The sequence below is a fragment of the Suncus etruscus genome, chromosome 7 (assembly GCF_024139225.1).
Source record: "Suncus etruscus isolate mSunEtr1 chromosome 7, mSunEtr1.pri.cur, whole genome shotgun sequence".
NCBI lineage: Eukaryota > Metazoa > Chordata > Mammalia > Eulipotyphla > Soricidae > Suncus > Suncus etruscus.
Genome location: NC_064854.1, coordinates 87,685,965 through 87,707,263, shown reverse-complemented (window position 1 = coordinate 87,707,263; position 21,299 = coordinate 87,685,965). Strand labels below are relative to the sequence as shown.

The 21,299-nt window shown below is 43.2% G+C and overlaps 1 protein-coding gene across 2 annotated transcripts in view; it reads right to left on the bottom strand.

Annotated features, from left to right (window-relative positions):
• Positions 1–21,299, bottom strand: part of LOC126013659 (contactin-4) — a 669,197-nt gene that overhangs the window by 85,598 nt on the left and 562,300 nt on the right. For both annotated transcript variants that reach the window (XM_049776827.1, XM_049776828.1), the window contains 2 exons: positions 13,180–13,316; positions 11,006–11,135 (listed from right to left, as the gene is read on the bottom strand). In XM_049776827.1, coding sequence (XP_049632784.1) covers positions 11,006–11,135; positions 13,180–13,316 — 267 coding nt within the window. The remainder of the gene's footprint in view (positions 1–11,005; positions 11,136–13,179; positions 13,317–21,299) is intronic.

The window sequence follows — 21,299 nt, the reverse complement described above, 5'->3', positions numbered from 1 at the left end:
TCTTGTTGCCTCATTAAACATGCTTTAAGACTGGCAACCCAGGGCCGGAGAGATAGCCTGGAGGTAAGGCATTTGCCTTTCATGCAGGAGGTCATCTGTTCCAATCTGGAGTCCCATATGGTCCCCTGTGCCTGCCAGGAGCAATTTCTGAGCCTGGAGCCAGGAACAACCCCTGAGAACTGCCGGATGTGACCCAAAAACCACAAAAAAAAAAAAAAGACTGGCAACCCTCTTGGCTCTCTCATTTCCTTGATATTTTGCACATTTCTCAGCATGTTTAGTTGAATAATGGCGTTTCAAGTTGTATTCCTCGTGCACTGCAACTTTCTCTGAACAAATAAGATATGTGGGGATGCCCCTGTGCTCAACAAAGAAATACTATGTCTCCCACTTTTCCTGAAATTGTCTGTGCTCGTCATCAATCTTTCTCTTCACTGCAGGCTTTGATGAAGTCATGATGAAGGTATGACAAAACCTAATTCTGTAATAAACTTCTCTCCCTTAGCCTCCGATAATGCAAGGGACAGCGGGCAGGAGCAGTGGAAATGATGTCTGCGCTAGGTGCAAAGTATTTACGATTATTCACTTACCAAATATTCGCAATAAAAAATTGCATTAGGAAGAAAAAAAGTCGCAAAATATTGCATTAAACATTTGCATACCCCGAACGGAACTGCTCGGGGTATGCGAATGTTTAATGTGATTTTTTTCTTACTAATGAGATTTTTATTGCGATTATTTGGTAAGGGAATAATCGTGAATACTGTGATATTTGAAGGCCGGCTGTGGGCCACAAAATGTATGAAGAGCCGCAAACAGCCCGCGAGCCGCGAGTTTGAGACCCCTGCTCTAGAGTGATGTCATCTCTGTACATCATTGGTCTGAGCCCTCCAGGCTACTCTTGGAAGCTATGTTCATTCCCAGAATGACTCTGGGCACAAAGCAAGACTATATAGGCGGCTGGTGGGGCCCTCAAAGGTGGAGTTTTGTACCTCTGAGCTCTTTCTGGAAAAGTGAGCAGTGAGGTGGGAGAGGACAGAGTGTAGCTCTGTGCTTTGAATGTGCATGGCCCCTGCCAGTTCCATCACAGGGGGTACCTAGGTCCAGGTCATTGATGGCAGATGGGGCGATTAAGGCCAGTCATCAGTGCAGAGTGATTTTGACTTTTTCTCATCTTGAATGCATAAGCATTGTTCCATAAAGGCAGTGTGAGGCATCTGTTTAAGTTTCCACCATGAAGCAGACAATAAGCCTGGAACACTCCTGGCTCACTAGAGAGGCATGAGGGTTGCGGTGACACATGGAAGTGGTTTCTGTTCAGCTATGCCTGGAACTAGGGATGAATATCACAGAGAAGCCATATCAGATTTCCCTGGTCTAGTCTCCATAGATGTGCATAATGGCAGCATTGGGGACTTCGGCCACTCAGATGCACCACTTCCAGTGTCAGCTCCCTACCCAGAGGGGCTATTCCTAGGAAATGCTTCTTAGAGCTCACCAAATACAACTGTTTGAGAATATCTTCCTTTCAAAATAAAACACTGTAGAGTCAGTCTCCCTCTCCTGGCTCTATTTCTCTAGGGGTCCCCTATGAACAGCTTGAGCCCCAACCAGTTTACTGCTCAGGGTGCCATATGTGCTCCAGAGTCTCTGCAATCAAAACACAGCATCTTTCATCCCTCAGACTGTTCCCAGAGCCCCATTGTTGGTGGTCGCCATCATAGTCCTCCCTGCCAAATATGCTGAAGCTTTCTCCCCTGAGTTGTGTTGTCACTGGAGATAGAGGGATTCAGTCTGTAAATAATGCTCCTGAGATCTTTCCAAGTCTATGTTTCAATATGGGTGGCTGAGCCCAACTATAGTTTATGGTGGCAGAGGCATATCTTCCTCAAGACAGTTAATAAGTGATTTATGGACAGTTACTTCAGGACCTCAGCTCTTTCCGCCTCTGTGGAGGATTAGGCTTGGCCTTTTCTCTTCATCAAAGGGTTGAGAAGCCCCCACCATGTTATGGGCCTGGTGTTCTAAGAAATAACCACTCTAAAAAGGGAATTTTAAAGTTAGCTTTGATCCCTACTGCTTTTGACCCCCAATTCATATATAACTGTTAACATGTTGATTAAATATCAGATTTACAGAATTATTTAGATGCAGTAAACTTGATGACCTACATACATAAAAGAAAGTACACAATTAAAATAGCTCATTGGTCTTGTGTTTATTTATAGGAGCTAAATTTCCAGGACCAGGGACAGTGACAGAACCTCTACCTAGCATGTGTGTGTTCAATCCCCAGCACCATAGTTTACTAATGTTCTGTGTTATTTAAGACAATGTCCTAAACACTCCTAAATGCTTGAGTATTTGGTCAAAAAGTAATAGAAGGCCATATTTGATTACTGTAACTTCAGATATTAGAGAAAAAATTTTGTTGAACAGAATTCTAAAAGTGGAACATGAACATCTTTAGTTAAAAAATGAAAGAAATAAAGTCACACAATGATGGCCAGTGAGTTTACAGCAAAGAAGCCAAGAACATACGAAGAAAATTTTCTTCTCTAAATGGAACTGGGAAATGGAACAAACACATACAAAAAATAACACTAGTTCTGTGCCTTATAGCATCACAAAATAAGTACAAAGCGATTGAGGTCTAATTAAAATTTAATGAAATGATAATAAGGATAAAGCCACAAGATGCATAAAGGAAAGCACAGGCAATTTTAGAGGTATGTATGGAAATTCGACTCCAACAGCACAGGAAAGAAGCAAAACAACATCAAGCTAAAGGATTCTGCATATTGAAAGGAATTTTCATCAAAACAAAAAGATATTTGTTATTTATTTCACAAAGGGTAGATTTTCACATATACAGAAAATTCCTAAAAACTCAACAAAAATAAAACCTGATTAAAAACTTAGCAGACAAGAATATGGGAGGAATTACTTTCCCCAACTTTAAACTTTACTACAAAGCAATAGTTATCAAAACAGCATGATATTGGAATAAGGACAGGCCCTCAGATCAGTGGAATAGGCTTGAATATTCAGAAAATGTTCCCCAGACATACAATCACCTAATTTTTGATAAAGGAGCAGGAAATCCTAAATGGAGCAGGGAAAGCCTCTTCAACAAGTGGTGTTGGCACAACTGGCTAGCCACTTGCAAAAAATTGAACTTAGACCCCCAGCTAACATCATGTAAGAAGGTAAAATCCAAATGGATCAAAGACCTCGATATCAGACCCAAAACCATAAGAAACAACACATAGGCAAAACACTCCAGGACATTGAGACTACAGGCATCTTCAAGGAGGAAACTGTAAGTTTCTCCAAGCAAGTGAAAGCAGAGATTAACAGATAGGAATATATTAAGCTGAGAAGCTTCTGCACCTCAAAGGAAATAGTGCCCAGGATACAAGAGCCACTCACTGAGTGGGAGAAACTATTCACCCAATACCCATCAGATAAGGGGCTAATCTCCAAAATATACAAGGCACTGACAGAACTTTACAAGAAAAAAACATCTAATCCCATCAAAAAATGGGGAGAAGAAATGAACAGACACTTTAACAAAAAAGAAATACAAATGGCCAAAAGACACATGAAAAAATGCTTCACATCACTAATCATCAGGAAGATGCAGATCAAAACAACGATGAGATACCACTTCACACCACAGAGAATGGCACATATCACAAAGAATGAGAATAAACAGTGTTGGCGGGAATGTGGAGAGAAAGGAACTCTTTATCCACTGCTGGTGGGAATGCTGTCTAGTTCAACCTTTATGGAAAGCGATATGGAGATTCCTCCAAAAACTGGAAATCGAGCTCCCATACAACCCAGCTATACCACTCCTAGGAATATACCCTAGGAACACAAAAATACAATACAAAAACCCCTTCCTTACACCTATATTCATTGCAGCACTATTTACCATAGCAAGACTCTGGAAACAACCAAGATGCCCTTCAACAGACGAATGGCTAAAGAAACTGTGGTACATATACACAATGGAATATTATGCAGCTGTCAGGAGAGATGAAGTCATGAAATTTTCTTATACATGGATGTACACGGAATCTATTATGCTGAGTGAAATAAGTCAGAGAGAGAGAGAGAGAAAAACGCAGAATGGTCTCACTCATCTATGGGTTTTAAGAAAAATGAAAGACACCCTTGTAATAATAATTTTCAGACACAAAAGAGAAAAGAGCTGGAAGTTCCAGCTCACCTCAGGAAGCTCACCACAAAGAGTGATGAGTTTAGTTAGAGAAATAACTACGTTTTGAACTGTCCTAATAATGAGAATGTATGAAGGAAATGGAGAGCCTGTTTAGAGTATAGGCGGGGGTCAGGTGGGGAGGAGGGAGATTTGGGACATTGGTGATGGGAATGTTGCACTGGTGATGGGTGGTGTTCTTTACATGACTGAAACCCAAACACAATCATGTATGTAATCAAGGTGTTTAAATAAAATAAAAAAATATTTTATTAAGGTCCCCTGAGCCGGCCAGGAGCGATTTCTGAGTGTAAAGCCAGGAGTAACCTCTGTGCACTGCCAGGTGTGACCCAAAAACCAAAAAAAAATTTTTTTATTAAAATACAATGATAAAAAAAACTTAGCAGAGAATCTGAATGGATGCATTGCCAAAGATGACATGTAGATGGACCATGGGTAGAAGGAAAGATATCATCATCTCATATGAGGGACATACAAAACAAAACCACCACACATAGTCCCACACCTGTGAGGATGGGTATTTGCAGAAGACAAGAAGCAAGTGTCAGTGAGGGTGGGGAGAGATTGTACATTGTGAGGATGTAATTTGGAGAGGCCTTTATAAAAATCAGCTTGGGGAGAAAGCTGGGAAGCATAAAAACAGGAACTTCACACTCTCCAGTAATCCCACACTTGGTTATCAGGTAAAAATATTAATTTGAAGACACAGATGTACCACTTTCATTACAGCATTAATCACAGAAATCTGGACCTAGAAACAGCATTGGGAGAGGAATAGGGAAAGAAGCTGAGCTTATTTGATGCCTCTGAGTACACTCAGAATAGAGAGGAATCCCAATAGTTTCAGTACAAGAGTAGGCTTGGAGAATGCTGTGATCAGTGAGAGAAGTCAGATGGTAAAGGACAGACACAGCCTGACCTCACTCAGACATGCTTTATAAGAAGGGACTCACGTAAGCTATAACTGTGAAGAAAGCTCGACTAGAAGGGTAAACTGATGTAGTGCGGATATGGATGTGGGTAAATGGACATGCATATATGGATCTGGGTGTATGTCCATGTATATATGGATCTGTACACATGTATTATATGGATCCACATATGTGTACATGACTATATGGAACTGGAAATATGTGTACATATATATGGATGTGGATATGTAAACACATATGTGGGATCTACATACATGAACACATATATGGGTCTAGATATGTATATATGTATATCTTGGTATGTGCTTACATACTTGTATATATGATCTTGTATTTCTACACACATATATTATCTAAATATATTTATGTTTGGATATAGATAAGTGTACAAGTATAAATGATATGGATATATGCAGATGTATATATAAATATATATCTTCGTTCATGTACATTTGTATTTTGCACCTATGGATATGCACCTATGGATCTGGATTTAGTTGCATGTATATCTGGGCCTGGATATGTGTATAAATATATATAAATATGGATAATATTTGTATCGAATCTATATATATGTATAATCTGTATCTGTGTATATGTATATATGGACATGGAAACAAGTACATATGGATCTGATTGTGTTTACATGTATGTATATAATATATAGATATGAGTATGTGTACATGTATATATGGATCTGTATAGGACACATACCTAACAGCTGTATAATGTGATGATAAAATATTCCTTCAAAAATATTCCTTTGCTTGTTTTTGAGCCACATCCAACAGTGTTCAGGGCTTACTCCTGACTCTGTTCAGAGGTCACTTGTCATAAGCTTTGAGCAACATATGAAGTGCAGGGCTTAATCCTGGGTCAGTAGCATGCAAAGCAAAGCAAAGCAATTTACAACTGCTGTACCAATAAAAGTAGTTTTAAAAATATTTACTGTGCTTATGCAGGAGGGAAAAAAAAGAGACAAAAGCACAAAATAATCTGTTTTATATTTACTTATCTAGTTTTTGTCGATTTCTTTGTTTTGGTGTGGATATTGAAGTTGTTGTCTCCATTTTTATTTATATATTTACTTTTTCTTTCTTCTTTAATATTCTTCCTTTTTGTGCACCATCATGTTTTTTATTTCAAGACCATGGCAATTATGTGGTGCTTATCTTTATTGCTGTAGTGCTCACTGGATATGTTATTTGATACTTCTTTTTGTACTGTTGTGGTGTTTTACTTTCTTTTTCCCCTTCATCTCTAAAACCGAGGATGAGAGCTTCTAGAAGGACTCCGCCCACTGTCAGCATATTTTATTTTTTTAAATAATTTTTTATTTTTAATTATGAGAACAAAGATGCAAAGAAAGAGGACAAGGAAAAGTTACAGTGGAAGGATAATCACCCATAAACAGAATTCTCAGAAGTCCCCTTGCTGGTATCTTAACTTTGAACTTTCAGCCAAAGAATATTAAGATAAATAAAACAGAACCCATGTACAATTACTTTGTACCTCAAGTCCCCATATTTTAATACATTATAATATTTCTTAGCAGCACACAAAGCAATCTAAAGCCATAAAACTTATGTAACTCTTTAAACATTAAAGGCATAGTATTTTTTTACATTTACATGCACATGCATATTAGTTTAAGTTAACCTAAACAGTTTAAAGTGTATTTTTTTTTAAGGATTAGAGTCAAAGGAGCACAGTAAAAATGGTGTTAGAGTGGCAATTATTGTTTGCATAGGCCCACCAAAATATGAAGGACATGGAAAGGAAAAACCTTGTCCTAAATACAAGGAGACCCTACCCCTGAAGTTTCCTGGCATAAGACCAACTCTAGACTCCAGGCAAGCTAGTTTGTCCAATCCAAGACATTGTCTGTAATGCCAACACACTTTTATTTTTCACACAGTCTCTGTTGTTGGTATCATGTTTCTGTATTAAAGATCCTGGAATCTGCATATCCTACAGTGAAGTCAGGATGTGGAGCGTCCTCTAGTTTCACCTCACAATTAAAGGGCAATGCAGAGAGCACTGTCATGTAAGCAGGTCGTTGTTGTTAAGTCTTCTCAGTGTTAAGGGAAGTCTCTTTTGAGCAGGTTGAAATCAGAGCAACAGTAGGGTCTTCCCTGGTAGAGGATTGCTTCCAGGTGATTTTATAGACAAACTTGGATGTTTCGTGGATGGCTTCCCTGGTTAGGGGTGAATGGAGAATGCCTATTCTTCTGAGGCATATGCCAGGTCATTATGTCAATGTTCAGGGTGTAAGGTCCCATTGCACTACAAGATTTGTGTGTTCCAATCTCTATTAGATAAGATCTTATTTGTATGTATAGTATTTTCCCATTTTAATGTGCCTATGCAAACAAGGAACAATGTCACATGACATTATCGGTGCATATGGGGGCCATAAGAAAAAGTCCAACAATCCCCGTGACATGGTTCAATCATAAGCCTTAAACTTGGGGACTCTTTCATCAAAATTCCTTATTGAACAGCTCACAAAGCAAAGAAAAGATAAAAATTTGTTAGAATTGTCACTGTATAAGAGAATATTTAGTAAGATTTATAGCTTTCAGAGAAAAATACATAAAATATTCAAAAGGTTGTTAGTTCCAATGCACGGCTTTGGTCTGTGATTAGGATTTTGCGGTACTGAAGTTAAAAAGAGTAATGTTGGTTACTGATGGTGGGGGAGGGGTGAGAGTTAAGGAGTAAAAATGAGCTTTGTAGGGGTGTGCGAAAGGGCCAAATACAAAATAGATATTCTGCATACACAAAACATAACTTAAGGATAGGGAACACTCTTAATATATATTGTGTGCGCAGGGGCTCTAGTCCCCCTGTGGTTTTGAACATTTACACTGGTAAGAAATTGCCAGTAAGAAACTTAGAGCAACCAAGCAAATCTCAGCACACCCCAAGTTAGGACCCACCACCCAGGAGGGACCACCTGACACCCACCTTGTCTGGCCGCCTGGGGTGGCACCCAGGGAAGGAAGGCCTGGAGGCTGGGGGCAGAAGAGGGGATGGCTGGGGGCCTATCATGGCCCTCAGCAAACCAAGTTAGGGAGAAGGCCTTCAGCATGGGGTCTCCCCAAACCCCATGCCAAGTAGGGCTAGCCTCCAGATCAAGAAAGGATTTGGTAGAGAGCCGGAAGCTGGATCTGCCTGCCCTCCACCTTGTGCCCTTCCCACCTAGTGCTGGGGGAAGGGCGGGGAAAGCTTGGGACCCCATCCAGGAGGGATCATCCGACACCTACCTTGTCTGGCCGGCTGGGTTGGCACCCAGGGAAGGAAGGCCTGGAGGCCGGGGGCAGAAGAGGGGTTGCTGAGGGCCTTGATAGGGAGAAGGCCTTTGACATGGGGTCTCCCCAAACCCCATGCCGGCTAGATCTAGCCTCCAGATCAAGAAAGGACTCGGTAGAAGGGCATATTTTATTTTTACCCCATTTTATTATTTTTTTATATTTTATATAAAATTTATATTTTATTATTTTTCTCTTCCTCAAACAAAACCACACAACTTGAACTATCTAGTCCCACTTCCCTATTAGAGGGGGGAAATAATGGAGGTACCAAGACCAAACAGTTTTAAGATCACTAAGTATTAAGCTAGACACAGAGTGGACCACTCATTCTAGTAGCCCTGGGGGTGAGGGTGGAGGATATGGGAGGCAGGATGAGAATGGAGGTGGAAGGAGGACAATTTAGTGATGGGAATTCCCCTGATTCAATCTTAATATGTACCTAAAATATTACTGTGAACATATCAATATGTAAACCACTATGATTAAAATAAAAATTATTAAAAAATAATAGCAATGTTAGCTCTTATTAGAATGTGTGTTGATGAAAGGCATGGGTTCTGTACTGTTCCCTGTATTTCCCTTCATCTAGCACAATGTCTAATTAACATGTGAAGTTTGTGTTGTAGGAAAAGACTGGGGGATTCCTATCACAGAGGGAAAGTCCTTCTAAAGATCCTGCCTGGCTAGTGCATTTTTTTTCCTGTCCCAGGGGGTAGCAGAACAGCCTTTGTGAGCTTCCTGGCCTATGTCCAGATGCAATGTCAACTCTGGACAAAGATATGAGTCTAAAGGAAAAAGACCTGAGAAATACCAGAAGCTGATTAGACACTTCACTTGCTCCAGAAGCACCTGACTTGGCAACAGAGATTTGACAGCTGGTTCTCCAAACCAACCAAACCAAACATCAGAGAACTTGGGTTTCAGGGTGGACCAGTTTTTGGAGTCTGAAATTTCCAAGCTCCTATAGAAGCATCTGAAGGCTCTGTTTTCAAGTACACAGACTCTGCTCCTGTCTGCACCATTCCTCTCATGCTCAGCATTCCCCACACACACCCAGAGGAAGGAGCCACATAGGCCCTGGGGTGCAACTCCCCAGGCTTAGGTCTTTCATGGAGGTTGTACTCTCTCCTCCTTGTCCTTCCCTGGGGACTGCCAGTCAGCATGGAGATGAGAGAACAGACTGGCATGCCTGTCCCTCCCCAATCCTCTGTGTATGAGACCCTCTGCTGGATGGTCTTAACCCCCCAAGCCTTCAGACATGACACAAGAAGTCCTGACATGCACAAAGATTTTTCATGTCTGCTATGTGCATGTTCCCCCAGATTCAAACACTTGGAACTGAGCCAGAGCACTTGTGAAAAGAGAAGAACCAGTGTATGTGGGATACCTGGGTGGCATTGGAGCCCACATGTAGGAACATTACATAGCTGGATGATATTAGTGCCCAAGTGTGGGGACATTAGACAGGTCAATGGCATTGGTTCCAACATGTGGGGATATTACATATCTGGGTGGCATTGGAGCCTATGTTTGGGGACATTACATAGCCAGGGCTGTACTGGTATCCACATGTGGGGATATTACACAGCTGGAATTGGCACCCATATGCGAGTGCAATGGTTAAAGGGAGGTTCCTAGATTACTCTTGGCCCAGAGTATAGGAAGAGAAGAAAAAAACTGGAGGGATGGGGGAGGACAGATGAGAAATAACTCTTTCTCGTAGGGTGGGCAGGGATTAATGGGGTTCAGATATATTGGTGGTGTTAAAGACTGACAGCTAAAATCCAAACCAGAGTCAGCAATAGATATTATAAGACCCAAACTTTAACAACTGAACTTCAAAAGTCTGTCAAGATGGTGGGCTGTGGAGGTGGGGTAGGAGAGGGTACCAGGGAACATGGGTTGTGGGATCAGTGCTAGAACATTGCAGGCTTAAAACTCAACTATGATTAACTTTGTACATTGAGGTGCTTCAATAAAATAAAGACTCAGTTCTTCCTATAGGTAAGCACTCCCTCATTCTCCTGTTCATTCAGTGTTTGCTGACTGTGTGCCCCAAACAGGTCCTCAATAGTATCTGGAGGTCCTCCACTGCCTGTAGGAAAAAAACGAGATCCTATACACCCAGACACCATGCTGGGAGGTACATTACTGAGGTAGGGTGAACAGCAAAGGACTGATGAAATGGAGTGGGGGCAGAGAAGCTATCAAGCAGGTAAGGCGGTGTATGCCAATCGCCAAGGTGGGCGAGGCTGCAGAGCACAAAGGTGAATGCTCAGAGATGCTGAAGGTACAGGAGGAAAGTGAAGTGAAAGCTCAAGCCACAGTGAGGAGACTCACAGAAGACACGAGGTAGGTGCAGAGATACAGCCCCAGCAGAGGCCCACAGGGTTGTTAACCTATGCTGAAGGCTGGTAGAGTGGTGGGAAAACCAATGTGACATTTGTGGCTGGTACACAGTGCACAGAGTAGGGAAGCATCTGTGCTCTTTCCTCCCGGGCCTGACTCACCAAGAACGCTCAGCTCTGCACTGGAGAAGATGACGCCATGCTTGTTCTCAGCCACACACTGGTACATGCCTGCATCCGACAGGTTGACCGTGGTGATGTTGAGCGTGGCCTGCTCCACCTGGATTCTCTCCTGCAAGGTGCAGAGAGGCAGAGAAAAGTGACCTTCTACCACCACAGCTTCAGGCAGTTCTGCTACATATTCTATCAAAGGGACTTAATGGGGAGAAAATTGCTATCACATGAGCCATTTACATAACATGATCTATTTACCTGTCAGCTCAATTTGGGGCTGACAGGTCAGCTGCAGAATGAAACAAGTAGCACAAGCATTAGACAATGGAGTTTAAATGGTCGGACTCGCTGGGTTCTCATTGATTTAACAGTGAAGCCATTCAGATTAATAGCCCCTCTGAATAGATGAACTTGAAAACGTATTTTCCTCTTAGGCTTTGGGCTACAGGGTGTGTGTGTGTGTGTGTGTGTGTGTGTGTGTGTGTGTGTGTGTGTGTGTGTGTGTGTGTGTACTCACTCCAAAGCATTTACTGTAGATTATTTATAACCAAACTGCAGTTCAATCTTGGAGGAGGCAGATGTTAACTATTGGATGTGGGCTGCAGCTTCCCAAAATGTAGTTATTGGAAACTGAAGGGCCATGAGTCCAACTCCAGGCAGAATGGTATCTGGGGCCAGGGGATGAATGGACAGTACAGAAGCCAGGTCCTGACCTATATGGAACTAGCAAGGACCTGCCTGCCATGGGAGACACAGAGACCCACACAGGGTCTGTCCCCACAGCTTGGCCAGGGTATTCTGAGGTTGTGTTCATTCTCCTGTTCAGGCTTTCTTTAGGTAAGGAGGAAAATGCCTATTCTTGGGCACCTCTAGCCAGCCTAGCCTCTTTGGCCCTTTACAGGGCCTCAGCTTCTGGCCTCTGGTCAAACATTCCTGCCTTGCAGAGACAAGCTGGACTTGCCTGACCCATGGGGTGAGAGAGCATCTCACAGGGTTCCCCTCCCTTATTCCCACCCTTGGGCCCTATAGGTCATGATGCTCCCTGCAAGGAAGTGGGGTGAGCTTTCAGCATCTCTGCCCTGCCTCCACTTGATCCCTCCTAGATGGGGTTCCTAGGATGGTCTCTTAACTAGCTCCATCTGTGCCAGTATCAGGGCTGGGGCACATAGCCTAGCCTCACACTTCTCTTAAACCACACCAGCCTGCTAAACCTCTTTCTGCTTATCTCACTGATTAGGAAATGAGATTCAACATCCCAAGTCCTTGGAGAGGATTTCCAACTGCCAGGCATAGCTGGGCTCCTGAAGCCCAGCTAGTATGTACTCAGGCCCTGCTATGCTGGGGATAAAGTTGGTACAGGCAGTGTGAGGGCAGCTCAACCAACTGCTCCCCAGAATCGCAGACATGGGAGACAGCAAAGATCTCTATGGTCTGAGTCCCAGAATATAGAAGCCTCACATGCCTGTCCCATGCTCCAAAGCCTCCTTCCTCACATCCATACATACTCTCAGATAATGAGCCAATGTGAGCTCCCAAAGATGCACCCCACCTACATATGCTCTCATGCTCACACATGTGCATAGACACATGCCAGATTCCACATCAGGCTCACATCAGGCTCATACTTAGACATCCCCATGCTCCAAAGCAGGCTCCTTGTATATCCAAACATGGACACACATACACACACACTGTCATGCTCCCACACATAAGATCATATTCCTAAGCAGGCTTGCATATATACACACAGGCTTTGACTCACATATGCAAGCAAGCTCCCAAGTGTTCATTATGCATACATGCATTCACACAAGTAGCTCTCAAAAAGGCTCAATGCACACACTCACACGTGCTCACATGCATACACAAGCTTATATACACTCACATGTGCACATTCGTGTCCTCACACAAGTACACATGCCACACACATGCCCACAGCCCATGTCTGCACTAGGATTGTCTCACTGTGTAGGTGGATGTAGAAGCGCAGGTGTGAGCATGAAGAGCAGGCGCGACAGAGGAGGCCGAGATCCACATCCTCCCACTTTCCCTGACATAGTGGCAGCTGGCTGCATTTGATTTTAGACACTGGCCCCATTTCTTGTTTCTATACCTATGGGCACCACCCCCACCCCCACCCCACCCCCAGCAGCATTGCTTACCCGGGGCAAGAGAGGCTCTCCGTTCTTCAGCCAGCGGTATGACGGCCGGGGTCTACCACTAGCCCTGCACTCCCAGAACACACTCTCCTCCATGGCCACCTGCAGGTCATGAATCTTCTGTGTCCAATTTGGTTGGGCTGTAGAGACACACATTGTTTCTGTCCTGTGATTGCCCTACATACCACCATGGGCAGAGCAAGCATGATGGAATCCCTTCTCTATTCTCATTGGGGAATAAATATTCCCTATTCTGTTGGGGACCACTTTGGTGGAATTTAGAGGACCATGGGGACTAGAATTGAACTGAGAGCATTCTAGATTTTAAAATACCTAGCCCTAATACCCTCCTATGCATGTGAAGCCAAGGAGCAGGTGGCATTCATGGTGCATCAGAGGCCCTCCTCTATGTGCCTGGATCTGGCCAGCAGACTGTGTGTCCCCATCTCTGAGGCAGAGAAACACAAACTATCAGGGGGCTGTGGAAGCACTGTGTCAGCCAGGTTTACTTCTGTGAGAGACTGTACACAGTCAAAGGTGTACATAATATGGGACACATGTAGCAGGGGTGGTCCAGGCACACATGTAACTCATGCTAACCATGCAGCAGACATGATCCAGGCCCATGTGTAATCCATGGTGACCCATGTAGCACAGATGGTCTGAACACATATATGGCTCAGGAAGAACTGATTCTTTGCTGGGCCTTGTCTTTCAGTGGGTGTAAAATTACCCCATGTCCCATATCTCCAATACCAAGTGACTGAGTTTAAAGTGAGTCTAAAGCAGAGTTGCTGCACGAAATAATCCAAATCAGGCCAAGGATGAAATACGTGTAGTCTGGCAATCTTCTATCTCATATGGAGAGCAAGATTCCTGTGAGAACTGTCATTTTTTATTGAGTAGAGAGACCACCTCCAGGTGGGGGAGTAAGGCTATCCTGAGCCTGTCCTGACAGGTTTACATATAAGACAAACTCTATTTTGGAGTAAAACCAATTTGTAAGCAAACAGATAAAAAGGAACCAGGGATGATCTTTGTTTTGGGTGAAACCAAGTTATAAACAAACAGATTCAAAGAAACAAGGAATGATCTTTAAATAATTTCCTTATTTAAGAACCATGGTTACAAACATATTCATAATTGGGTTTCAATTGATAAAACAAGGTATAATCTAACAACTGCTCCTTTTTTGTTTAAAAAATTGAGAAGGGAACTTAAATTGTGTTCTATTGTTCTCTGCAAGAGGCAGGAACCCCAAATTAGAACTTATAAAAGTGGTTGTTATTTTTCATAGCCACATAAACAAACAGATACAAAAACTGGGATAGTCTTTCTTTTGGATAAAACAAGGTATAATCTAACAAGTGGGGACAAAGATGATGTGGACTGGACTCTGGGATGAGTGCTCAGAGGTAGAGAACCACCAATATTACAGATGACAGACATACTTGCCTGTTTCTGGAGATAGATAAATAAGAAGTATGAACTCATTTGAGCTATGAGGTTTAAGATGTGGAAGACTGTGTCAGGTTGTGTCAGTCTCTCTCCTATCCCTGATTACAGACCCCCACACCCGAGCTGAGTTGATTCACCCAATTTACTAGCTGGCTGTGTTATAATCAACACTGGTAGGACACAGGCAACATGGTCCAAAGCCCTCATCTCTGATCCTACCTGGCACTCATGCTTGCACAGGCTTTTTTACTTTGTTCTTTCTTTTTCATTTAGGGGGCTAAATCTAGCCATGCTCAGGGCTTATTCCTGGTCTGAGCTTGAATCCTGGAAGGCTCAGGGTCCATGTGGACTGCCAGGGATAGAACCAAGGTAGGCTGCATGTAAGACTAGTGCCTTTTTCTCCAAGCTACCTTTTGGGCTTCTCTGTTTTGTTTAAATTTTCCATTATTGGATAGCCTCCCAAGCAGTGTCAGAGGCTCTGGGAATATCCCAGATACTTGGTCAACTGTGCCACAAACATAGAGTTCAGTGCTGGGAATCCATGCCTGGACTGAACTGCACACACTGTCCCCAGCACCCTTCCTGTTCTTCACAGAGAAGAGGAGTGTGAACTCTGGTACTATCAAGGGGCTCTGCCTTCTACAGGTCAGGCTAGCTATGGGGTCCATGTGAGTGACAGGAGCTGTGGGACAGCATTCCTGATGCAGCTTTTTCAGCAGACATCCCCTAGACTTGATGGTTGAGTTCCAAGCCAGCATAACCAGCCCTTCTCCTGACATGCTTCATGCTGTGAGTCCCAGGTCCTGGGAACCAAGGTGGAGAGTCTTGCACCCTTCCTCTGAGAAGCCCCAAGTAAAGCACCCAGAAGTCACATGGCCAGCAAGAGCTTCTGAGCAGTCTCTCAGGGATCTCTCAGAAACCTCTTTAGAGGGCTTCTGAGGTTTCTCTTATGGATCTCTAAGAGTTCTCTAGGATCTCTTAGAGGGGTTCAGAGGCTTCATTTATGGATCTTTCAGTGGTCTCTCAGGGATCTCTCAGGGTCTCTCAAGGATCTCTCAGGGTCTCTTAAAAAAATCTCTCAGGGGTCTCTCAGTTTCTGAACATAGGATGCTGGATCTGTTTTTCCCCTAGAAGCAATGCCAGGTTTTCCACAGTGACCCAGTTCAATTAACTCTTCTTATTGGGAGGCTGAAAATGCAGAGGCAGAGGGTCAAGATCAGAGGACAGTGGGGAACAGCGATACTTTGACTGGAGACCCAGAACCTTCTATTTGGAAGAGACTCTCACCATCTTGCCCATTCACCCATTCCCACTGCCTTCTTTCTTGTGGATGTGCCTGTCACCCTAATAGGGCTCAAACATTGGGACTACAACTCTCCCATTTTCCCTAGTCATCTTCATCTCCTACAAGCACAGCACAGGAACCCACATGAAATCCAAACGAGAAAGCTTAAGTTGTCAAAGACAATGAGGGAGGCAGCAAAGTGACTGGAATTCACCAGCTTAGGATACCAAGAGGAACATCCCATAGGCAGACTCTCTACAAGCAGGAATCTGCCTTCAAAACCCAAACAGGCTGCAAACCAGGCCATGGAACCTCCAAAATCATCATGGAGGGAGAAGGTGGGAAGCATCTGTCTAGCTCACCCCAGCCCCAAGACTGAAGGTTTACCTCAGGAACACTCATTGATAGGTGCTATATGTGCCAAGATGAATTGAAGTAAACTATTTCCCAAAATGTTGTAGCACCTTTCTTAATCTTAAGGTGAGAAGTGTCCAGAGAAAGTAAATCCAAAATGATAAAAAATATTCCTTTAAAATGGATTTGCTCATGGGTTCTGGGGGACTAGAAGAGGAAAATTCTACTACACACACAGCAAAGAATGCGGGATCTTACCAGCTACAGTCTTGGACTAATAGACCAGAGCTTCCCTAGCTCCCACTTGGCTGGATGGACTAATTGTGTGAGGGGCTGGGCAGGGACTTAGCTCTGTGTTTGTGGGAACTGTCACTTCCCCATATTACTGGGGCCACCTAGCGCCTGGCTCATAAGTAATAAACTATCCATTTCTGTGTATTCTACAAAGCTGGGTTGTTATGCTTTTCAGTAATGCACGTTGGTCCTCTGTTCCTGACCTCTGTTTTTCTGAGGTATCAGGAATTAAGCCCATACCCTCATACACTGAACTATATTGTCTGACACTGAAATATATTCCCCAGTCCCCTTCCCTATATTTTATTTTATTTGTTTGTTTTTGTTTGTTTTGTTTTTTTGGGGGTCACATCCAGCAGTGCTCAGGGGTTACTCCTGGCTCTCTATGCTCAGAAATTGCTCCTGGCAGTCTCAGGGGACCATATGAAATGCTGGGAATCAAACCACCATCCTTCTGCATGCAAAGCAAACACCCTACCTCCATACTATCTCTCCGGCCCCTTCCCTATATTTTATAGTTTCTGTCAAACCTGCAAGTTGTGGGGATCCAGCAAGGTTGATTTAGCAATGTTATTTCAGAAAGAAGGCTACAGTAAAAACCCTTCCTTCATGATTCATAGAGTGGCCACATATTAAACTAAATCCATTACAGCCAACTATTAGAACAAAACCATTCCTTTGGACTTTGCAAATATCTTTCATGGGTTGGAATTGAAAAACCTTTTCTCAAGTCAGCCTTAATCTTGTTCTCAGGAGAGAAATTCAAAATAAGGCTCTATGGTTGGTTGCAATTAGGCTATGACATTGCCATCTCTTGAATAAAGGAACTTTTTTCCAGTCCTTGTTCAAAGTGCTAGAAATGGTCTGAATCGGTGTGTGCATATTTCAGCCTGGAATTATAAAAATATCTTCTTCATAAATAATGTAAACTCTGACAGATACGATTTGAACTAAGTGCTCAAAACAGTTTCGAGAGGGATCTGGTTCTCCTCTTATCCCCAGAATTTCCAGGAGACAGACATACTGTCAGGGATCTCAAACCTTAGGAATTTTAAGCTTCAAAGCGATGATCTGAAAATTCATTAAAAGACTAGTACAAAGGCCACAGCAACTGCTAGCAAATGTTTCCTGGTTGGTAGCTTCCTCAGGCTTGTAGATGATGAATTATCCTTTGGCTAACTCTCCTTAAATGCTTTATTAGTAGCTTGAGTTTTATGAGCCTGAAGAAAATCACTTGGCTTCAATGTACCTTCTAAAGGTAGAACAACGTCCCCAAGTCTTTTGCTCCAGCCTGAAATCCTCAGACTGTGTGTAGACTCTAAGTTATTTTCTCTGCTCTTTCCAGATCTGAGGCACAAAGCAGCCCTTCCTACCCAACTGCAAGCAGCCCTTCCTACTCAACTGCAGTCTTCTAATTTCTTTTCTTTCTTAAAACTTAACTTCCTTAAACACTGTGGTTACAAGATTGTCATAATATAATTGGGTTTTATTTCACAATTACAGTTGTTCATGATAGTTAGTCATACAATGTACACCACCCTTCACCAGTGCACATTTCCCACTACTGATGTTCCCAGCCCAGCTTCCCTTCCCTCCAGGGGTCTCAAACTCAATTTACCTGGGGACTGCAGGAGGCAAAGTCAGGGTGATCCTTGAGTGCAAAGTCAGTAGTAAGCCTTGAACATTGGGGGGGGGGGGTGACCCAAACAACTAAAACAAAACAAAACAAAAAAAGATTCCTCTAGGGCAGGCTACAAAATGTTGTATGGAGGACCGTGAGTTTGAGACCCCTGTCTTACATCCTGCTTGCCTCTAGAGCAGACATTTTTCTTCTCTCTCATTTTTCATTTTAGACACTGTGGTTTGCAATATTGTTGCTGAAGGGATATCATTCATATCTCCTTTCAGAACTTAATTCTTGTCCAGAATGGTCAGTTCCAACTATCATTGTCAAAGTATCCCTTCCTCTACTCTCTTTGTGGCAAGCTTCTTTCCATAGACTAATCTTCCTGGCCCTCATCTTTATTGTCTCTGAATATTAATACCATATCATCTTTGTTTATATATATATATATATATATATATATATCTTACACATGGGTGTGATTATCCCATGTCTATCCCTCTTCCTCTGACTCATTTCACTCAGCATAATACTCTCCATATTCATCCATGTAAAGCAAATTTCATGACTTAATTATCCCTACCAGCTGTGCAGTATCTTCTGATTTCTTTGTTCCTTTTTTCCTCATTCCTGACTCCCCACTCATTGAGGGAAAAGAAAAGAAACACTCACATTATTATCTAAGATCGGCCCAAATATGACCCCTCCTCAGGTCTGATATTCCTCAGACCCCTGCTGCATCCCTGTGCATTCTCCCCTACTGGACATTTTCCAGTCAAGAGCTCTAATGCTCTGAGTTCCAGCATACCTCAACCACTAGCACAACCTGGCCTGGCTTTGAAAATGGAGAATTTCACATACAGAAGAAGCTTGGCGGAATGATGTGCACTCAGAGAACTGAGAAGCTTGTCATGACTTAGGCAGGGCTTTGTGTTTGGACCCTCACCTATGTTCCTTGCTAGGCGTGTCTGTACTCTCTTAAGTACGGCTGCCCATCCCAAGTCCACCTGACAGCTGTGAATCGAAAGCTCACCAGAAATTACTGTCAATACACATCTCACTCTGGCCTGCCTGGAGATGCTCTTTTCCTTTCAGAGTACAGACACCCTATCTTGCTTTTGGCAATTATAGACCACTGGGTCCACCCCACCCTCATATACAACAATCAACTGTGTGGCATTGCAGGGAAAAGCAACTACAAGCCCATTTAAGGTCACAGGTCCTCATTAATACATAGAGCAAATGATGCAGGATGTGATCTGGGCAGAAGAGAGAGAATGTGCAGATTCCAGATGCTGCACTGACTGGGAGAATACTGCTATTCCTGCATCACTGGCTGGACTGAAATCCTCCACCATCTCATTCCATATTGCTCATCCACCATCTCTCAAATGTAACCAGTGAACCTATAGCTCTTGTCCAGTGGGTGAATGTGTCCTCAAGTCCAGGACATGGTGCCATCTTGTCTTCTGGAGCTCCTCCTCCATTCCTTTTCCTAATGAGAGTTTACTCTGCAAACTGACTTTGCAGGAAGGCTTTTTGGGTCTGCACTTTTGATCCTCCTGCCCACCACTAGCTCCTTCAGTACAAACAGCTCCAATGCTGTGTATATGTATGCCCTAGTATGATTTGTTATGGTTTGGTCAAAGGCTTTTATTTATTAGTCCAGAGCTCACAGTTTCTTTTTCTTTCTATATGTGTTGCCATGGATCCAGACCTTTAGGCATGGGGTATGGAGTGGAAAGAACCAGAAGCCATCATGATGCTCATGAAAGAAAAGCCTTTGAAGAAGAAAACACTCAAAAGTAAAGCAAGTGTTTTTGTTTGTTTGTTTGTTTGTTTTGTTTTGTTTTGGGGGCCACACCCAGCGCTGCTCAGGGGTTACTCCTGGCTGTCTGCTCAGAAATAGCTCCCAGCAGGCACGGGGGACCATATGGGACACCAGGATTCAAACCAGCCACCTTTGGTCCTGGATTGGCTGCTTGCAAGGCAAACGCCGCTGTGCTATCTCTCCAGGCCCAAGCAAGTGGTTTTGTTAAACTCATTTGCATGAAATGAACCAAGTAGAATTCATGCCACACAGTGTCACTTAAGTTTGCTCACAACCAAGTGCTCAGACTGGCCTCAAGTCATTCCCATCCCTGACCACCTCCTGAGAAATACCTGCCTATCACTGACACTAGATGTCTACAAAACACTTTCCCCAGGTGGGCACTGAGTAGCCTAATAGATAGTACAGGGCAGAAATGAAGCTCCTTTGACATGATGCCCAAGACACCAAGACCCTGTCGAGACATGACTCTTCCACACCATCAGGGCATAGTTGGCCCTGGGACGGTTGCCTCATAGCCAGGCCAGAGGACCTCAGGACACTCAGTCTCTTCCTGGAACCCCGGGTGCCTTTCCTTTCCATCTCCATATCCATAGACTTTCGTTATCACTTTAGCCAACAGCACCCATGGCAGACTGAACAGGAAATGGAGAGAATCCAGCCTTCCTCTGTGAAGACATACAAGCAACTAACAAAACACGAATAGAGTCACTCTGGTCATTTCATTTATGGTTCTGGGGCCAAAAAAGAGATAGTTTAGTGTGTGGGGTGCTTGTCTAGCACGTGACCAACTCATGTTCAATCTCTGGTATCCCGTATGATTCCTGCCATGGAGTCTGCCAGGAGTAATTCCTGAGTACAGAGTCAGGAGTAACCCCTGAGTATTGCCAGGTGTGGCCCAAAACCAAAATAAACAAAAATGTATTGTTTCTGATTTGGGAGAGATGTCAATATTCTTCACATGTGTTGTTTTAATGGACTGTTTGCACTGTTATAATTTTATGTACTTATTTTTTGTTTATTTAAGCCACACCTGGCTGTGCTCAGGGTTTACTCCTGGCGACTTCTCCTGGCAGAAGGACCTGGATGTGCTAGCAACAGCAGTTCTAGCCTCATCTCTGACTATGTGTCAAGGACTTATATGGGGTGTCAGGAATGAAAATCAGGTCAGGCCAGCGTTCTCTCCATGGTACTATCTCTCTGATCCCACTGTCGTCATTTTAAATTAAAGTAGAAAATATTCCCCCAGGTTTCAATTTCGACATGGTATGGATTGT